Source organism: Heteronotia binoei, chromosome 20 (assembly GCF_032191835.1).
Source record: "Heteronotia binoei isolate CCM8104 ecotype False Entrance Well chromosome 20, APGP_CSIRO_Hbin_v1, whole genome shotgun sequence".
Taxonomy (NCBI): domain Eukaryota; kingdom Metazoa; phylum Chordata; class Lepidosauria; order Squamata; family Gekkonidae; genus Heteronotia; species Heteronotia binoei.
In genome coordinates this window covers 7,619,409-7,640,500 of record NC_083242.1, presented here as the reverse complement: position 1 = coordinate 7,640,500, position 21,092 = coordinate 7,619,409, and the positions used below count along the sequence as shown (strand labels likewise).

The 21,092-nt window shown below is 48.5% G+C and overlaps 1 protein-coding gene across 1 annotated transcript in view; it reads right to left on the bottom strand.

The window, feature by feature from the left end:
• The window catches only part of PPL (periplakin), a 74,412-nt gene that overhangs the window by 22,680 nt on the left and 30,640 nt on the right, over positions 1 to 21,092 (bottom strand). Inside the window, exons 2-6 of the mRNA XM_060261054.1 lie at positions 9,354 to 9,453; positions 6,491 to 6,645; positions 2,418 to 2,538; positions 1,633 to 1,758; positions 910 to 951 (exon numbers count right to left, since the gene is read on the bottom strand). Coding sequence (XP_060117037.1) covers positions 910 to 951; positions 1,633 to 1,758; positions 2,418 to 2,538; positions 6,491 to 6,645; positions 9,354 to 9,453 — 544 coding nt within the window. The remainder of the gene's footprint in view (positions 1 to 909; positions 952 to 1,632; positions 1,759 to 2,417; positions 2,539 to 6,490; positions 6,646 to 9,353; positions 9,454 to 21,092) is intronic.

The following is a 21,092-nucleotide window of genomic DNA, read 5'->3' as shown; positions in this document are numbered from 1 at the left end:
GTTCTGACTGTGGCTAACCCTGCTCTGACGAGAATAGGCTGGTCAGGGTTATTCAGGCTGCTATGTGTCTAGTAAGCTATTCTCCTCCACTTCTTCCACAGAGTTCAGAGTGGCATACGTGGCTCTCCATTACTCACTCCCCCTTCCCTTCAACGGCCTTTTGAGATATGAAGGAGAACAAGAAGGAGAAGGAGGAGAATGAGGAGAACGAGAAGGAGGAGGAGAAGGAGGAGAACAAGAAGGAGGAGGAGAAGAAGGAGAAGGAAGAGAAGGAGGAGAACAAGGAGAACAAGGAGGAGAATAAGAAGGAGGAGGAGAAGAAGGAGAAGGAAGAGAAGGAGGAGAACAAGGAGGAGAATAAGAAGGAGGCGAAGAAGAAGGAGGAGAAGAAGGATGAGAAGAAGAAGAAGATGATGATGATTTTGATGATGATATTGGATTTATATCCCACACTCACTCTGAATCACAGAGCAGCTCACAATCTCTTTTACTTTCCTCCCCCATGAGGTGGGTGGGGCTGAGAGAGCTCTCCCAGAAGCTGCCCTTTCAAGGACAACTCCTGTGAAAGCTATGACTGACCCAAGGCCATTCCAGCAGGTGCGAGTGGAGGAGTGGGGGATCAAACCCGGTTCTCCCAGATAAGAGTCTTAACCACTACAATTAACCACTACACCAAACTAGCTCTGAGAGCTGGTCACTGAGACAAGGTCACATCTCACAGGCCCTAACTCTACATTCTCTAACCACTAGGCATGACTGGTTATTATCCCATTCCCAGCTGTGCCCAGAAAAATGCATCAAGCAAGGTATGGAAGATGCCATTTCCCTTCGGGAAGTGATAAGCAGCAGCGGCTACAAACCTAAGAGCTCTCCCCTACCCCAGAGCCAGGGACCCCGACTTTTTCTTACCAGTAATTTCTGATATTTTGCCTGCAACCCACTCATGTAGTCCTAGAAGAAGAGAGAAGAACACAAATGTTGCTTGTGTGGAGGGGAAAGAGGTGATGTGTATGGAACTTTTTCTCCCTCTCCCAAAATACTGGAACTTGAGGGCATCCAATGAAGGCTGATGGACAGTAGGTTCAGGATGGACCAAAGGCTGAGCAGTTGGATTATAACCGAGAAAAGGAAGTACTTCTTCACCCACAGGATGATTAGCACATGGAATTCACTGCCACAGGAGGTGGTGGTGGCTGCAAGCATAGGCTGCTTCAAGGGGGGATTGGATAAGCATATGGAGCAGAGGTCCATCAGTGACTCAGCCACAGGGTATAGATGGAACTCTCTGTCTGGGGCAGTGATGCTCTGTATTCTTGGTGCTGGGGGGACTACAGGGGGAGGGCTTCTAGTGTCCTGACCCCACTGATGGACTTTTTGATGGCACTTGGGTTTTTTGGCCACCGTGTGACACCGAATGTTGGACTGGATGGGCCACAGGCCTCATCCAAATGGCTTCTCTTATGTTCTCTTTAAGTCAATCTTGTCTACTCAGACTGGCAGCGGCTCTCCAGGGTCTCAGGGGGAGGTCTTTCCCATCATCCATTTCAGGATCCGTTGCACTGGAGGTGCGGGAACTGAACCTGGGACCTTCTGCATGTGTCAAGCGGACGCTCTCCTGCGGAGCCACAGTACCTTGCCTCCCTCCTTGCTGATGTGGGGTCCGATCGCCATAATCTCGTTGTGGAAGATGTTGTGTTCCTCTACCTGGGTGTTGACAGATGGTAAGTCGGTTCCAAAGCCCTGGGTGAGCAGTTTCTCCTGGAACCAAAAGAAAAAAGCTGTTTCGCATAGCTCTTTCAGAAACCTGCCTTATTTTGTTTTTAAGTAAGTAGAAAGCTAGCGCCGCAGGGAGAAAGATTCTAGGCCCACCCCTTTCCTGATGTCCTAGTTGTCCGCTTTCAGGGAGAACATCACCTCATGCTTTGTCACCTGGCCTCTCCGGTCTACATGGCGACTGTCCCGGAAGAATGGACCATTCCCATTTTTTTTAAAAAAGGTTGATACTGCTTTATCTGGGTTGCCAACCTCCAGGCAGGCCCTGGAGAGATCTCCTGATATTCAGGGGTGGAATTCTAGCAGGAGCTCCTTTGCATGTTAGGCCACACCCCTCTGATGTAGCCAATCCTTCAAGAGCTGACAAGGCTCTTTTTTTGCAAGCTCTTGGAGGATTGGCTACATCAGGGGTGTGTGGCCTAATATGCAAAGGAGCTCCTGCTAGAATTCCACCCCTGCTGGTATTACAACTGCTCTCCAGACAACAGAGGTCAGCTTCTCTGGAGAAAATGGCTTCTTTCAAGGTCGGATCCAATGGCATTATACCCCACCGAGGCCTTTCCCCTCCCCAAGCCCCGCCCTTTCCAGGCTCCACCCCCAAAATCTCCAGGTATTTCCCAACCGTGGCTGCTGACACTACTTACCTGCTTCTCATCGATCACCGCGGACCAGTCCACCTGCGGTTCTATCACCTGCGGGGTGAAGTTGTAAATCTGGTCGTGTTTCACACGCAGGTTGGCCACTCTCTCTTTCAGCTGCCGGATGCTGAGGGGAGCAGAAGGACGTGGGGGTTGTCCGAAGAGCCACGTGCAAACTAGAAAATCCCCCCTCCCTCGCGGTTGTGCTCCCTGCTTCCTTCTCCCCTGCAAGACCTCTTTCCCTCTTCGTTCAAAACCACGATGCCATTCCCTCCCAAAGTTAACAGTATAACTTGTGCAAATCTGCTGTTACCAATGGATTAAAAGCTTTCAGAGTGTGCAATGTCTAGTTCCATCATAAGCAGAGCTGCGCCTGGGGTTACACTGACTTCAAGGGATATGTATTTATTTATACCCTGACTGTCACCCCAATGGGGACTTGACCTGCCTTTTGTTGTTCTCCTTTCTTCCACTTTTATCCTCATAACAGCCCTGCGAGGAAGTCTCTGGCAAAGAAGAGCAGGAGAAATTAGGCTTATACCTTGCCCTTCACTACCCAAAGGGGTCTCAGAGTGGTTTACAATCTCCTGTCAGTTTGGTGTAGCAGTTAAGTGAGCGGGCTCCTATCTGGGAGAACCGGGTTTGACTCCCCACTCCTCCACTTGCAGCTGCTGGGATGGCCTTGGGTCAGCCATAGCTCTCATAGGAGTTGTCCTTGAAAGGGCAGCTTCTGGGAGAGCTCTCAGCCCCACCTGCCTCACAGGATGTTTATTATGGGGGAGGAAGGTAAAGGAGATTGTGACCACTCTGAGATTCAGAGTGAAGGATGAGATATAAGTCCAATATCTTCTTCTTCTTCTCTTCCCCTCCTCACAGCAGACACCCTGTGACTATGAGGTAGGTGGGGCTGAGAGAGCTCAGGGAGGAGGAGGAGAAGAAGATGATTTTGGATTTATATCCCGCTCTGTACTCTGAATCTCAGAGTCTCAGAGCGGTCACAATCTCCTCTACCTTCCCCCCCCCCCCAACAAACACCCTGTGAGGTAGGTGGGGCTGAGAGTTCTTTTATAGCAGCTGCCCTTTCAAGGACAGCTTCTATGAAAGCTATGGCTTCCCCAAGGCCATCTCAGCAGGTGCAAGTGGAGGAGTGGGGATTCAAACCCGGTTCTCCCAGATAAGAGTCCGCACACAACCACTGCACCAAACTGGATTGGATTTATACCCCACCCTTCACTACCCAAAGGAGTCTCAGAGCAACTCACAATCTCCTCCCCACAACAGACACCTTGTGAGGTAGGTGGGGCTGAGAGAGCTCTGAAAGAACTGCTCTTGAGAGAACACCTCTGAGAGAACTGTGACTGATGCAAGGACCAATTCCCCACTAGCCTTGTCCCGGTCTTCCACTCCTCTTCTCCGTGGGGCTTCCATCTCTGAAGGTGAGCTATGTGTATGTCAGAGAAATGTTTCTAAATATGTTCATTTCAAAAAGCCATCCTGTTAACAGAGCTGCTGTTTGGAATGGAGTTACAAATTCGAGTTATGCACGACCTCGCTCTGTAGACAAACGGCCCGGGATCACAGGGTAAAGGAACAGAAACGAAACAATCATGTGACTAATGGCTGCTATCCTTTATATATGCATTACGCAGAGTCCTTCTATGTAAATTCCTAATTTACATGACAGGATCACGTTATTTCTTGTGATGTCTTTGTCATCTATTTAACAACATAAGGGCTCTACGTAATGTAATTTCGTTATAATACATAGCAGCCATTATTCACTATGGTTATTTAGTTCATGACCTCATCCTGTAACATGCTGTGGTTGGCTCCGCCTCCTGCGGCAGCCATTTTGTGGCTCCTCCCACCACCACCCATATCCAAACTCCAGAGATGCTTGCGGGCTCAAAAAGGATGGAGGCTTCTCCGCTAACCACTACAAGGCAGTGGCGGTAATTCTTTTTAAAGGTAAAGGTAGTCCCCTGTGCAAGGACCACTCGTTTCCGATTCTGGGGTGACGTCGCAAGACAACGTTTTCACAGCAGACTTTTAATGGGGTGGTTTGCCATTGCCTTCCTCAGTCCTCTACACTTCTCCCCCAGGAAACTGACCAACCTCAGAAGGATGGAAGACTGAGTCAACCTCGAGCCGGCTACCTGGACCCAGCTTCCGCCGGGATCAAACTCAGGTCGTGAGCAGAGCTAGGACTGCAGCTTTACCACTCTGCGCCACGGGGCTCTCAGTTCTTTTTAGGATGACCTTATTAATGTCTTAAACTGCTACTCTGGGTTCGAGCAGACATCTGACTAGCTTGAAGCAATTATTTGGGGCAGTGTCTTTTTCCAGCTGCTTACGGAGGCTTGAACGGTTTTTCCGCTGTGGGAAATTTGTTCTGTACATGGAAGCTCTGCTTGATGGTTGTTTCCCTCAGGTGTTTCCCTCTTCCCCCTTGAGCTGCTTAATACAATCGGCTGTCGTCATATCCTGTGGCTGTGAGTTCCACAGGCTAATTATGGATCGTGTTATGTCAGTCTGCGTTGAAAAATAAATAGGTGTCACATGCAATCTTAACGACAGAGCTGGCTTTGTCGGAGGCATAGAGCGGATCGTTGCTAGACATATATATATACGAGGTTATAAAGGAAAAGGGCCACAAAATGTAAGAAGTCCGCGATGAGACATATCCACATTTTGAAGAAGATGAAGATATTGGATTTATATTTTGCCCTATACTCTGAATCTCAGAGTGGCTCACAATCTCCTCCACCTTCCTTCCCCACAACAGACACCCTGTGAGGTGGGTGAGGCTGAGAGGGCTCTCACAGCAGCTGCCCTTTCAAGGACAACTCCTGTGAGAGCTATGGCTGACCCAAGGCCATTCCAGCAGCTGCAAGTGGAGGAGTGGGGAATCAAACCCGGTTCTCCCAGATAAGAGCCCACACACTTAACCACTACACCAAACTGGCTCTTTGTAGCTATACAGCCCTGCCTGATGACTATTTCTCCTGTATTTGTGTGTTTATTGGACCTCTGAGGGTAACTCTTTCTCCACCTGGCAAACTGGACTCATTCCATGAAAGCTTAGGCTGCACGGAGTCTTTAATCTGCAAAGGACTAACACATCAAATTCTGGAGAATGTAATGGACTAACCAGGGGTCATTTTGTAGAAGAAAAGGTGCAAGAGCTCAGTAGCATGTCTTATTTGCATATTCCCCGGGATCTGTGTACAGCGGGGAGAGAACTCCCCACTGCAAGCAGACCCTGACTGGAGGTTCAGGAGCTGCGCTCCTGCTGAATTCAAGTCCTGGGACTAACACCTCCAGTGGACTAACACATCAGATTCTAAAGAATATAATGGACTAACCCAGGGGTGGCCAAACTTGCTTAACGTAAGAGCCGCATAGAATAAACATCGGATGTTTGAGAGCTGCAAGACACAAACTTCAGATGTTTGAAAGCCGCAAGATGAAGAGAGGGAGACAGACAGAGAAAGAAAGAGAGAGAGAGAGAAAGGATAGACAGACAGATAGAGGTGGAAAGAAAACAACTTTAAATGCATTCTCTAAGCTGCTGGCTGGCTTGACTTGGAGAAGTGATTTAAAGAGAGAAATGCCTTCTCCAAGCTGGTCAACAGGGCTGCGGGGGCTCCAAGAACCACACAATATGTCCGAAAGAGCCACATGTGGTTCCTGAGTTGCAGTTTGGCCACCCCTGGATTAACCCATCAAATGGACTGGCATATTAAATTCTGAAGAATGTGATAGACAAATGCATCAGATTCTGGAGAAATAATGGATTAGCACATAAAATTCTAAATAATGTAATGGTCTAACGCATCAATTTCTAGAGAATGTACTGGATTACCACATCCAATGCTCTAACCCATCCAATTCTGGAGAATATAATGGACTAACGCATCAATTGCACCAATGCATCACATTCTGGAGGATGTAAATCGTATGTCCCCCGATGCACAGGGTACAGAAAGAAGGGTGCCTATAAGTTCATGGAAGTACACATGTTTGCATATCAAGGCATATTGCCACAAGCTCTCCTCCCCACCCCATCCCCGACTCACTCCTCCGTGATCATCTCCCCCTGCGGGTGTTTCATGTGTCGCGCGACCGCTGCATCCCCATCCAGGACGTAGAGGAGCTTATCGGATTCTATCACCTTGTCTGACGTGTACTCTTTAAATTGGGCAGCTTGTCCGGCCTTAAGTTTGTGCAGATCCTGCAGGAGGGACAGGAAAAGGAAAGAGAGGTGACCAATGAAGAGAATCAAACTGTACAGGAACTTTCTCCCTTCCACTGGGTCTTGCTTCCAGTACTTAGAGTCGGCATCAGCTGAGGGTGTTCCACAGGGTGTCCGTGGAGTCCCGGTTACAACCCTTTTCTCTCCTTTAATTGAGTATTTACTATATTTCTGTATCTTTTTATTCTGCCCTTCTTCCTCTTGACAGCTAACAACAGGGCATAGAGGCCGAGGCCTTCATAAGGACATCAGAAGAGCCCTGCTGGACCAGTGAGGGTCCATCTAGTCCAGCATCCTGTCTCACAAAGTGGCCAACCAGTTCCTCTGGATGGACAACATCAGGGTAGAGAGGCCAAGGCCTTCTGAGAAGAACATCAGAAGACCCCTGCTGGATCAGACCAGTGGTCCATCTAATTCAGCATCCTATCTCACACAGTGGCCAACCAGTTCCTCTGGAGCACCAACAACAGGGCATAGAGGCTGAGGCCTTCCTTGAGAAGAACACCAGAAGAGCCCTTCTGGATCAGACCAGTGAGGGTCCATCTAGTCCAGCATCCTGTCTCACACAGTGGCCAACTAGCTCCTCTGGAGGGCCAACAACAGAGCACAGAAAGAAGGGTGCTTATGAACTTGTGGGCACACACATTTTCATATCAAGGCATACTGCCCCAGACCTTCTCCTGATATTAAGAACATCACAGCAGCCCTGCTGGATCAGACCAGTGGTCGATCTAGTCCAGCGTCTGTCTGTCTCACACAGTGGCCAACCAGTTCCTCTGGAGAGCCAACAACAGGGCATAGAAGCCAAGGCATCCCCCTTGGCTTCTATGCTTCTTGGGACTTAGGGAGAGGCTGTGGCTCAGTGGCAGAACATCTGCTTGGCATGCAGAAGGTCCCAAGTTCAATCCCTGACATCTCCAGGGAAGGACCAGGCAGCAGAGGATGGGAAAGACCTGTGCCTGGGACCCTGAAGGAAGTGATACCGACTTTGATAGACCAATGGTGTGGTTCAGTATAAGCAGCTTCAAGTGTTCACGTATCAGTTCCAAGGTTTACTGCCTCTGAATCAGTATTCCCTCTAAGCTGAGTTAGTGTGATACAGCTCATGGTTTTTTAGCCTCTGGCTCACGCATTTTTATCTTAACTCAGGGGAAATGGTCCCGGAGCAAACTAATTTATGCAGTAGCTCACAGATATAATGCCAGTAACTCACAAAGTAGAATTTTTGCTCACAAGACTCCACAGCATAGAGCAGGGGTGTCAAAACATGTAGTCTGACAGGTCAGGTCCCCAGAGGGCTCCTATCAGGTCCGTGAGCAAGTCTGCTTCCTTCTCCCTCTCTCTTGCTTCTTTCTGTGTCACAGCTTGCTTTGCCAGGATTTCTCAATCACACAGTATCTACAGAACAAAGCCTCTATTTTCTCTATTGGCTGAGACTCCTCTCTTTGGAGAACATAAGAGAAGCCATGTTGCATCAGGCCAATGGCCCATCCAGTCCAACACTCTGTGTCACACAGTGGCCAAAAAAAATTATATATATATACACACACATACACACTGTGGCTAATAGCCACTGATGGACCTCTGCTCCATATTTTTATCTAAACCTCTCTTGAAGGTGGCTATGCTTGAGGCCGCCACCACCTTTTGTGGCAGTGAATTCCACATGTTAATCACCCTTTGGGTGAAGAAGTACTTCCTTTTATCCATTTTAACCTGTCTGCTCAGCAATTTCATCAAATGCCCACGAGTTCTTGTATTGTGAGAAAGGGAGAAAAGGACTTCTTTCTCTACTTTCTCCATCCCATGCATTATCTTGTAAACCTCTATCATGTCACCCCGCAGTCGACGTTTCTCCAAGCTAAAGAGTCCCAAGCGTTTCAACCTTTCTTCATAGGGAAAGTGTTCCAGCCCTTTAATCATTCTAGTTGCCCTTTTCTGGACTTTCTCCTTTAATCATTCTAGTTGCCCTTTTCTGGGCTTTCTCCAATGCTATAATATCCTTTTTGAGAAAGTTGGATACTGACTACGATCTTGTGAAAGTGCTAATACTTTAAGCATGTTTAAAAAAAAAAAAAAAATCTTGGTGTTTTTCTGTGTCGTTTATGAAGTTTATACCTCCACTATCTGGCATTACATTTGGAGACAACCATGGCCCGGCCTAATAAGGCCCCATTTATGTCAGATCTAGCCCTCATAACAAATTAGCCTGTCCCCCCTGCCTTAGAGGGGAAATGTTTTCTGCACGGGGAGGCACACACACCTTCAGCGCCACTTAGACGCTTCATTTGCTTAATTATCTAAACATTTATCCTCTGCCATTGATTCATGGGCTCCACTCGGAGCCTAATAAAAATGTGCATCTTTTATTGCGGCTGGAGCTGGCTCTCCAGCCAGGCCACCCTGGTGACTGGTTGGGTTGGAGCTAATCTGGGCACTCATCTCATCTATGGCAGGCATGAGGGAAAGTTATAAAACGCCACCCTCCGCGTATCGGTGGCAAGATCGGACAACCCCACCCTCCACGTGTTTTTGCGGGAGCAGCATGAGAGGGGATCGAGGGGTGTACCTCACTTGGAGCGATCGTCTACCCTGATTGAGCTCTAACAACGATGCACATTTAAAAGACAAAGCAAAAGGCCCAATGAAGTTCAGAACTGGCCCAGGCGCTAAGCCAAGCCACTCACATTTTGCATTTTGGTGTCTGCCTCCACGATGTTCCTCTCCACCTGGTCAGCATTTTTCTGTAGCTTTTCAATCAGCTCCGCCAATTCCTTGCTGGAAATGCTGCAAGGAGACAAAGAAAGAGAGGGAAGATTTTAAGAAAGGTAGAAAACGCTGGGATCAACTGCAGAGGCTTTGCCACGGAATCTCTTCTGACGCAAAGGGCCCGAAATCACAAGGAAGAGGTCCTCTGAGCATGCGCAAAGTGTCTGCAACAACCTCTGCGCTGAGCAACCTCTCCGCCAGCTCAATTGGGGATGGAGAAAGAGGTCTTCCAGGAGGCTTGACCTATCCTAAAACAAACTCTTTTTAAAAAATCACTGACCAATTCCCCACTAACCTTACGTCGCTCTCACACTCCTCTCCTCCACGGGGCTTTTGTTAGATTCCACACTGTCTGCCCCCAGGCTGCAACTCGCTTCGCCTTTTTCACGCGGCAAACAGAAACTGGTTTTTAGAGGCTCTTGTTTGCTGCGCGAAAGAGGCGGAGTGAGTTGCAGGAAAGAGAGCGAGAGCGAGGTACGGCTAGTGGGAAATTGATCACTATCTTCTCTTATAATGCTGGGGAAAGTTAAAGGCACTACGGGAAGAGGAAGACCCAACATGAGGTGGATTGACATGATAAAAGGAACCCAAAGCCTTCTGTTCGCAAGACCCGAGTGAGGCTGTTAATGATGGGCTGTTTAATACAGAGCAGGGCAATGTTCCCTCGAAGCCGCAGAGCCTTGTTAGCAAAAATTCTACTTTGTGAGCTACTGGCATTAAAGTGGTGAGCTCCTGCATCAATTAGAGTGCTCTGGGGTCACCCTTCCTGAGCGAAGACAAAAATGTGTGAGCGGGAGGCTAAAAATCTGTGAGCTAGCTCACGCTAACTCAGCCTAGAGGGAACTGTGGAGCAGGGGTGTCAAACTCATTTGTTATGAGGGCCAGATCTGACATAAATGGGACTTTGTCAGGCCGGGTCATAAGAACATAAAAGAAGCCATGTTGGATCAGGCCAGTGGCCCATCCAGTCCAACACTCTGTGTCACACAAGAACATAAGAGAAGCCATGTTGGATCAGGCCAGTGGCCCATCCAGTCCAACACTCTGTGTCACACAAGAACATAAGAGAAGCCATGTTGGATCAGGCCAATGGCCCATCCAGTCCAACACTCTGTGTCACATAAGAACATAAGAGAAGCCCTGTTGGATCAGGCCAATGGCCCATCCAGTCCAACACTCTGTGTCACATAAGAACATAAGAGAAGCCCTGTTGGATCAGGCCAGTGGCCCATCCAGTCCAACACTCTGTGTCACACAGTGGTCATGTGTGTCATAAAATGTAAAGCCAGGTAGCAGAGAGAGGGAAGTTGGAAATATAAGTTGGAAATAACTGGAAAGCACATAACGCATCTTCTCCTTCACATGGTGACTGGGCCAGGTCTGAGGCAGGGATGCCAGCCTCCAGGTGGGACCTGGGGATCCCCTGGAATTATAGCTCCTCTCCAGTCTACAGCGTTCATATTCCCCTGGAGAGAACAGATGCTTCGAAGGGGAGACTCTGTGGCCTTGTACCCCACGGAGATCCCCGTCTTCCCCAGACTCTCCCCCCCCCCTCCAAATTGCCGGGAGTTTCCCAACCTGGATCTGGCAATTCCAGTCGGAAGTATTCCGTATCTGTGGTCTATCAATAATATGTGCTGTCTCTGTTTGGCAGACAGACGCTCCTCTACTTATACCCACTCCTCCACTTATCTCCTCTACTTCCCCACTCCTCTACTTATAGCTGCTGGAATGTCCTTTGGGATGTCCCCAAATTGCCGCGAGTTTCCCAAACTGGTTGGCAACGCCAGTCAGAAGTATTCCATATCTGTGGTCTATCAATAACATGTGCTGTCTCTGTTTGGCAGACAGACGCCCAAGGCTGAGAGTTTGTGGCTGGCTGTGGGTGGCCCTCATTCCTTCACATGGCGACTGAAGCCAGAAGGATGAAGTATGGTTAGTGTGGATTGCGGATAATGGACATAGGACTTGTTTTGATTGTTATTACTATTTCATTGTTGGATTTTAACTGTTTTTGTGTGTGTGTCTGTAATCCGCCCTGAGCCCGTCATGGGAAAGGGTGGACTATAAATCTATAGCAGGGGTGGCCAACGGTAGCTCTCCAGATGTCTTTTGCCTACAACTCCCATCAGCCCCATGCTGGCTGGGGCTGATGGGAGTTGTAGGCAAGGGTCCAATGTCATAGACTCCACCCTTCCAAGCTTCCATTTTCTCCAGGGGAGCTGAGCTCTGCCAGCTGAACGTAAGAACATAAGAGAAGCTATGTTGGATCACACCAATGGCCCATCCAGTCCAACACTCGGTGTCACACAGTGGCCAAAAAACCAGGTGCCATCAGGAGGTCCATCAGTGGGGCCAGGACACTAAAAGCCCTTCCACTGTTGCCCCTCCCAAGTACGAAGAATACGAGCATCACTTGCCCCAGACAGAGTTCCAACAGTCTGCTGTTCCTAATAGCCACTGATGAACCTCTGTTCCATATGTTTATCCAACTTGCAAGTAAAAAAGTAAAAAGCTGGAGATCAGTTGTAAAAGCAGGAGATCTCCAGGCCCCACCTGGAGGCTGACAACCCTATGCAATCCTGGTTAAGATAACAAACACACAATGAAATTATGGCATAGCTTGTTAAGATAAGTCTGGGGGATAGTATAGAAGGAGACTGTGTTACCGAGACACATTTTGAGAGATTAGAGATGGGGCAGATGGCCTTAGCTTTGGGTCAGTCACAGCAAATCGGTTCAGCCCTGCTTGTCAAAACTGTGTTTGCAAATCCACTTCTGGCTCTGGTTTCACGGACTGGTTTGGCTGCCTCTTCTGAAGGCACTGTCTAGGAAACGGTTAACCACTTGGAAAGGAAAGGACCAAGACTGAGGGTTTTACCTGCAAATTGCTAAACTCGAGGGACAGAATTTGGATATGCCACACCTAAACATAGCACACGCGCGCACGCACTAAAAACGAAGAATGAGTAAATCTCCAAAATCCAAAGTGGAAAGCAGAGAACCAACAGAAATATTTTAAAAGTTTCTTTAAAAGGAATATTGGCTCATCTCTACTAGCAGCCTTCAATTCCATTCTTTCATATGGCGCACTGTCTGTTTTGCATGGCATACAGGAGGGGTGGCTAAACTGTGGTTTGGGAGTCACATGTGGCTCTTTCACACATATTGCGTGGCTCTAAAAGCCCCCACCACACCTTCGGCCATCTTGGAGAAGGCATTTGTTCTTTAAACCACTTCGCCAAGCCAGTCAGTGGCTTAGAGAATGCATTTAAAGTTAAAGTTGCTTTCTTTCAATCTCTCTCCCTCTCCCATCTATTTGCTTTCTTTCCACCTTTCCTTCCTTCATGTCTAACAACTCTCAAACACCTGACATTCATGCCTTGTGGCTCAAACATCTGATGTTTATTCTACGCAGCTCTTATCTTATATGCCATATAGTGTGAGAATTATCAGCATGAGCAAGGAATCCTGGGAAATGGCTCTCTAGGCATCTCTCTGGTAAGAGCAAATGCCTGCGTTGTACAGCCGCTTTATGGCCTTTGACTTTAGCAAGAACTTTCTGCCTCCCAAACCGGACAGCCTGTTTGGTGTAGTGGTTAAGTGCACGAACTCTTATCTGGGAGAACCGGGTTTGATTCCCCCACTCCTCCACTTGCAGCTGCTGGAATGGCCTTGGGTCAGCCATAGCTCTGGCAGAGGTTGTCCTTGAAAGGGCTGCTTCTGGGAGAGCTCTCTCAGCCCACCTACCTCACAAGGCGTCTGTTGTGGGGGAAGAAGATAAAGGAAGATTGTAAGCTGCTCTGAGACTGATGCAGAGAGAAGGGCGGGGGTATAAATCTACAGCAGGGGTGGCCAGAGTTGCTCAGCCAGTGTAAGAGCCACATAGAATAAAAATCAGATGTTTGAGAGCCACAAAACATGGATGTCAGATGTTTGAGGAAAGGGAGGGAGGGAGGCAAATAGATGGGTGGGAGAGGTAGAAAATAATGCAACTTTAAGTTGAAATGCATTCTCTAGCGCCAGCTGGCTTGCCTTGGAGAAGTGATTCAAAGAGAGCCACACGATATGTGTGAAAGAGCCACATGAGGCTCCCAAGCCACAGTTTGGCCATCCCTGATCTACGGTCTTCTCCTTCTCCTTCAGGCATTTTCTCAGAGAGGGAAGTACAGCTGTTTGGCAGCTTCAAGCAGGAAACAAAGACAAGTGCAGTAAAAGGCTCGGAAAGGCCTGAGGGAAGGAGCGAAAAGCCCTGGCAGAGGGTCAGAAACGACACCAGTGACATTTACGGGCTCCGGAAAGCTTCCACTGCTTTCCAAGTTTTTCAGCACGTTTCCCTAAACGGTGCCAAAAGGGGGACGTTCCGTGTGGGTTTCCTCTGTTGTTCTGGGAAAGTGACAGGGCTCAGTTTCAGCTGGCAGAGAAAGGGCACGGTTCGATCCCAGAGAGAGAGGTTGCCAAGCCCAGAGGCGTAAGAAAGGCCGTGTCCAAGTCGAGGCGGTGATGGGCCTGCCCAGCCCTTTGCTAGTCAGTTTTTCCCTGGAGTTCTTTCACCAAATGGATGATTCTTCTGCATGTCAATCGATCAGATCTAGTATCTTACATTTTGACAAATGGAGTGCCGGCTGCGGAGCTCGAAGGGTGTGTTCCCTATATTATCTAGCAGAGAGTCCACCTTTAAGACTAACAAATTTTATTGTAGCACAAGCTTTTGAGAAACACAGCTCTCTTCGTTGGAAGCATCTCTGCTGCACTGTTCCATGCATCTGACGAAGAGATCTGTGTTTCTCGAAAGCTTATGCTACAATCAAATTTGTTAAAGACACTACTGGATTCTTTGCTGTTTTTCGGCAACAGGCTAACTCCTCTGGGTATATTTTCTAGGGCAGGGGTGTCGAACTCATTTGTTATGAGGGCTGAATCTGACATAAATGAGACCTTGTTGGGCCGGGCCGTGTCAGGTTGGGCCGGGCCATGTGTGTACCTATTTATGATTAGGTAGCAGAGATATAAACTTTATAAAGGACACAGACAAACACAATTAAAAAAAAAACTTAAAACAACCTTAAAATATTAGCACTTGGTCTTAAAAGTGCTTTCTTTGTATTTCACCCATGGGGCTCAGGGAACTGGGCAAAGGAAGCTCTGGCTCTTTCCTTCCTTCCCTAGGGGACCAGGAGGGGGAGGAGCCCCAGCCAATAGAAGGAAGAGAGCCTTGGGCTCAGTAGCTCTGCTGTGCGATTGAGTCTGGCAAAGTAAGCTCTCTCTCCCCCCCCTTCCTCCCCAAGGGAGGAGCCTCAGCCAATGAAGAAAATACAGCTTTTGCTCTGTGGCTCCTGTGCTATGGAAGAAGAAGACGATGAAGAAGATATTGGATTTATATCCCGCCCTCCACTCCAAAGAGTCTCAGAGCAGCTCACAATCTCCTTGACCTTCCTCCCCCACAACAGACACCCTGTGAGGTGGGTGGGGCTGGAGAGGGCTCTCACAGCAGCTGCCCTTTCAAGGACAACCTCTGCCAGAGCTATGGCTGACCCAAGGCCATTCCAGCATGTGTAAGTGGAGGAGTGGGGAATCAAATCCCGTTCTCCCAGATAAGAGTCCGCACACTTAACCGCTACACCAAACTGGCTGAACAAGCCTGGCAAAGCAAGCTGTGATGCAGAAGGAAGCAAGACAGAGGGAGAAAGAAGCAGATGACAGCCAGTTGCTCAGGGGGCTCATGGGAACCCCCCGGGGGCCTGATTAGGCCCATGGGCCACATGTTTGACACCCCGGCTCTAGCTCTTTCAATCCCAAAGTCTTTGCCTCTTTACTGTAAATATTTAACAGTTCCCAAGTATAGAATACTTTTCTCTGAGGCTAGACTAAATGCCCTGCCATTAGGAGAATTAGTAGGCGGACTCCTAGGAATGCCTTTCTCCAGGCAGCTAGGTGACTCTTAAATCTGGTGATCTGGGCTCTGCTTGGCACTTCTCCAGGGATTGTGATAAGTATAAATTTGGCTCCTGTTCAATGGATTACGATCTATATCCAAAAATGGAGTTCCTCCACAAAACAAGAAGTTGTAGCAGGATTATTAGCTGATAATGATCTAAATGTAACCGGCAGTTGCGGAGGTTTTGTCTACGGCATTTAATCGCATCATTTCCTAACGTGAAATTTTATATCTGTGTTTTCCATATTGTATATCTATGTCTTCTATATTGTCTGTATATTAATATAACCCAGGGGTTTTCTTTTTCGAGCAGGAATGCAGTTCTGGCTGGCTTGGTGTCTGGGGTGTGTGGCCTAATATGCAAATGAGTTCCTGCTGGGCTTTTTCTACCAAAAAAGCCCTGATATGATCCTTTTGTATGCTTCTGACCTGTTGGTCTTTGAGCATTGATTAGGAAGGAACGGTGGCTCAGTGGTAGAGCATCTGTTTCATAAGCAGAAGGTCCCAGGTTCAGTCCCTGACATCACCAACTAAAAAGGGTCCAGGCAAATAGGCGTGAAAAACCTCAGCTTAGGACCCCGGAGAGCTGCTGCCAGTCTGAGTTGACAAGGCTGACTTTGATGGACCGAGGATCTGATTCAGTCGAATCAGATTCACTGACCTTTGCTAATCAGCCAGTTAGTAGGAAGTGACAACATCTGGATTTCTTTTTCCTGTTCGATTCAAGACCCTTAGGATTTCTATTCCCAGGTTTCAAGAACCAAGTGGATGCCATGTATCGTTGCCATCCTCCAGGTGGGGACTGGAGATCCCCCCCTGAATTACAACTGATCTCCAGACGACAAATGGCTGCTCTGGAGGGTGGACTCTATGGCTTTATACCCCACTGAGACCCCTCCCCTCCCAAACCCCGCCCTCCTCAAGCTCCACCCACAAATCCCCAGGAATTTCCCAACCCAGAGCTGGCAACCTTAGCAAGGAAGTACACTTAGAACCAGTTTGGTGTAGTGGTGAACTGCGCGGACTCTTATCTGGGAGAAACAGCTTTGATTCCCCACTCCTCCACTGGCACCTGCTGGAATGGCCTTGGGTCAGCCAGAGCTCTCTCAGTGTTGTCCTTGGAAGGGCAGTTTCTGTCAGAGCTCTTTCAGCCCCATCTACCTCACAGGGTGTCTGTTGTTTGAGGGAGGGAGGGAAGGAAGGAAGGAAGGAAGGAAGGGAGGGGGGGAGGGGAGGGGAGGAAGGAAGGAAGGAAGGAAGGAAGGAAGGAAGGAAGGAAGGAAGGAAGGAAGGAAGGAAGGAAGGAAGGAAGGAAGGAAGGAAGGAAGGAAGGAAGGAAGGAAGGAAGGAAGGAAGGAAGGAAGGAAGGAAGGAAAATACCACCTCTGAACCTCTCCTAGCTTTCGAGAGCCAGTTTGGTGTAGTGGTTAAGTGTGCAGACTCTTATCTGGGAGAACTGGGTTTGATTCCCCACTCCTCCACTATCAGCCACTGGAATGGCCTTGGGTCAGTCATAGCTCTCCCAGTGTTGTCCTTGGAATGGCAGCTGCCGTCAGAGCTCTCTCATCCCTACCCACTTCCAGGTGTCTGTTGGCGCGGGGGTGGGGGGAAGTAAAGGAGATTGTGAGCTGCTCTGATGCTCTGAAATTCAGAGTGAAGGGCGGGATATAAATCCAATATCTTCTTCATCATCATCTTCTAGTAACCACCATGACACCCACAAGCTCTTGGCTGGGGATGACTGGCTACTCTTTCATTAAAATTTGCTGCATCATATTATAGAATTGTGATTAGTATCGCAGAATGGGATTTAAGGTCAACAAGCGATGCTAGAATAATGAGTCTGTTAAGCCATATTTTCCCCTGACAAAGAGGTTTGAAATGCATTTGGGATTGTTCACTGAATTGTAATTGCACGCAATTAGTTTGGTCTCCTGCAGGTTTCCTCCTCTTGCGCAGTCCCCGTGAGCTGGAGGGAGGCAGCCGGATCTCCCTCCAGGACTGGGTGTGTTTTGCCTCCCACAGGACAGACACATGAACTCTCTCTCTCCTGACTCCTGTCATGGGTTTCATCCCCCGCCATGCTTTCATCCAGCTTTTCTCTCTCTTTTTTCTGAGGCACACTTATGGTTGAGTTTCAGGAAGAAGGAGGGGGAGATTAGATTTACACCCCACCCTTCACTACCTGAAGGAGTCTCAGAGCAGCTTACCATCTCCTTTCCCTTCCCTTCCCCACAGCAGACACCCTGTGAGGCAGGTGGGGCTGAGAGAGCTCTGACAGAAACTGCTCCTGAGAGAACAGCTTTGAGAGAGTGATGACTGACCCAAGGTCACTCCACCAGTTGCGTGTGAAGAAACGGGGAATCAAACCCAGTTCTCCCAGATAAGAGTCTGCACACTTTACTATACCAAATCTGCTCTATACCATCACAGTAAACCATTACACCAAACTGGAAGTTGCCCAGAAAACAACAAATCTCTCTTGTGCTGTTTCGGCCAGATGCAAATGATGCTGCAAGAAACTGGACATGAAAGAGCTACGAATATTTTGAAAATCAAACGTATGTTTTAATCCGAGACGTTTTTCATGTTTCTGTGATGGAGCTGAGCAGGGGTGGAATTCTAGCAGGAGTTCCTTTGCATATTAGGCCACACCCCCTGATGTAGCCAATCCTCCAAGAGCTTAAAGGGCTCTTCTTACAGGGCTTACTGTAAGTTCTTGGATGATTGGTTACATCTGGGGTGTGTGGCCTAATATGCAAAGGAGCTCCTACTAGAATTCCACCCCTGGAGCTGAGAAATGCAATGCCAGTTCAAACTTGGATCAGTATTGATGCCCCCACCAGAAGGGGGGAATTCTTGCCTTTTATTCTGGGCTTTTTCTATGGTGTTGGGGGAGGCTAATATTCAAATGGGTTTCGGCTATAGAAAAAAACCAGGAGGAACTCATTTGCAGATTAGACCACACCTCCTGACACCAAGCCAGCTGGAACTGCATTCCTGTGTGTTCCTGCTCTACCCCCCCCCCCCCCGCTTTTATTGAGGGCTGGAAGAATTTTTCCTTTCCTTTTTCCTTTTATCCCCCTAGAAGCTCACTGATTCCCAGGTCTTGAGCAGCAGAAGATACTTGCTTCGTTTTCCTATTTTCTTATACAAAGGGTAAAAGAATCAAGACAAATTTTACAGTTGCCAGAGTAAACTTAGGGGCCTGATTGCTAAGCAAAAAGGAGAATTTTTCATTAGCATTTGAGAAGAATTAATGGTGTGATCGAGGGCAGAATTGTTATGCTCAAAGCCCATTCAAAGCCGAGGGCTCAGGGTGCAGGAAAACTGCACTGAACTGTGCTGTATCTTTGCCAACCGCGCACATTGCAAACCGGTTTTATACCAGTTTGCAGCTGCAACAGGAACCTGTTTGGGACCCAGTCCTTGGCATCGGACCGAGATGTCCCTGTGATGGATGAGCAAAGAACTATTCACACACCTCCCTTTGCTGGTGGGCTGGGCCAGTTCCGAACATTTCCTGGGTTTGAGCCCTAATTCGCTGTCTGAAAGAGTCTAATTGCTTACACCCTTCACAAATATGCAGCCCGGTATTACTGGAAGGCTTCCGAAACAAAGAGATCGGTATTCTTGGAGGCAACCAGCAGATGACGGTAATGATATGAAAGGTGTAATATTTCTCCCTGTTGCGAAACCTGTTTATAATAGGGTTGATTTAACAGAATCCAAGAAAACATGTATAGGATTGCAACATCAGAGTGCGAAAACGATGGAGGCACTCTTACAAGGTGTTGTCCTGCAAGCCTGTCCCGCAGAAATTACGTAATTCATTCAGTTTTCCTGGAGAATTCAGATGGTACCATTGCCGAACCAATGTTGCTTTACACCGTTTCCCCTGCCGTCCTCACGCCTTTTAATTGCTTGGTTTGTGGTGATTTGTTTCTTAACTGACAGTGCGGGCAACACCAGCCTGTCTGCACGTGGGCTGCCAAATGTTCCTGACTCATCTGTTGCCACTTCTCCAAATACAGAAAACCCAATTTGCCAATCGTGCAACTAACAGTTAGCTAATTATGCTAAACAAGCACCTTAATTATCATACTGTCTACCCAGTTGCTTCCCCCCCCCTCTCTTCTTGGCAACTACAACAAGACAGTTGGGAAGGGTCAGAAGAAGCATCCCTTTGACACGACTATCCGGTCATTCTAAGACAGGCTCTTCTCGCTTTCTTTATGCGCAAAAGTAGGGTTTGTCTGGGAGAGACAATACAAGGTGTTCTCTTTGCATATCGAAAAGGACACTGCTGAACTGGAGGAAGTACAAAGGAGAACAACAAAGATGATTAGGGGGTTGGAGAACTGAGACCTATTCAGTCTAGAACAGATGTGTCAAATATGCAGCCACGGGACCGAATCAGGCCCCCGGAGGGCTCCTCTCAGGCCCCCAAGCAACTGGCTGTCATCAGCATCCGTCTCTCTCTCTCTCGCTTCCTTCCGCATAACAACTTGCTTTGCAAGGCTTGCTCGATCGCACAGCAGAGCTACGGAGCAAAACCTCTATTTCCTCCATTGGCTGAGGCTCCTCTTTGGGGAGGAAGGGGTCTTCATAAGACAGACGTGACGTGGCTGCCCTTAACGCCCACCTGCGGCCTGCTCAATTGGCCTTCGGTCTCTGAATCAGCAGATTGGCTCCCTCTCCCGCCCCTGAAAGCTGGGAGCCTGGGGCAACGAGTGACCCAAAATGGGTGTCGGGTGGCACGCCCAGAATCGAAGCCTCTAAACTGTGTCCGGAGGAAACTGTGGTCCAGCCGGGCGCTTGTAGCGAGCCTAAATGGCAATCAAGGATCCGATGCAACAGCAATCATAATTGTATGATAATAGCCAACCCCAACCCATTTTCTGGGCTGCCAGTAGTGTTGCCAAATCTGGATTGGGAAATTCTTGGAGATCCGGAGGTGGGCAGGCTGGGGAGGGGAGCCCCTCAGTGAGGTAGAATGCCGTGAAGTTCATGAACACCTGCCCATGGGTGAAGCTTATTCTCCACTGTGTGCAATCTGCAAAAAGGAGTGCCACGTACCATACCACGAGCTCACTGAACACGCATGAAGCTGTCAGGGCTTATTTTTGTAGCAGGAACTCCTTTGCATATTGGACCACACCCCCTCAGATGTAGCCAATCCTCCTGGAACTTACAGTCGGCCCTGTACTAAGAGCCCTGTAAGCTCTTGGAGGATTGGCTACATGGGCAGGGGGGTGGTCTAATATGCAAAGGAGTTCCTGCTACAAAAAGAAAAGCCCTGCTTCTACTGAATCAGGCCCTTGGTGCATCAAGAAGAAGATACTGGATTTATATCCCACCCTCCACTCCAAAGAGTCTCAGAGCGGCTCACAATCTCCTTTACCTTCCTCCCCCACAACAGACACTCTGTGAGGTAGATGAAGATATTGGATTTATATCCTGCCCTCCACTCCGAAGAGTCTCAGAGCGGCTCACAATCTCCTTTCCCTCCCCCCCCCCCACAACAGACACTCTGTGAGGTAGATGAAGATATTGGATTTATATCCCGCCCTCCACTCCGAAGAGTCTCAGAGCGGCTCACAATCTCCTTTACCTCCCCCCCCCACAACAGACACCCTGTGAGGTAGATGAAGATATTGGATTTATATCCCGCCCTCCACTCCGAAGAGTCTCAGAGCCTTCCCCCCCCCCACAACAG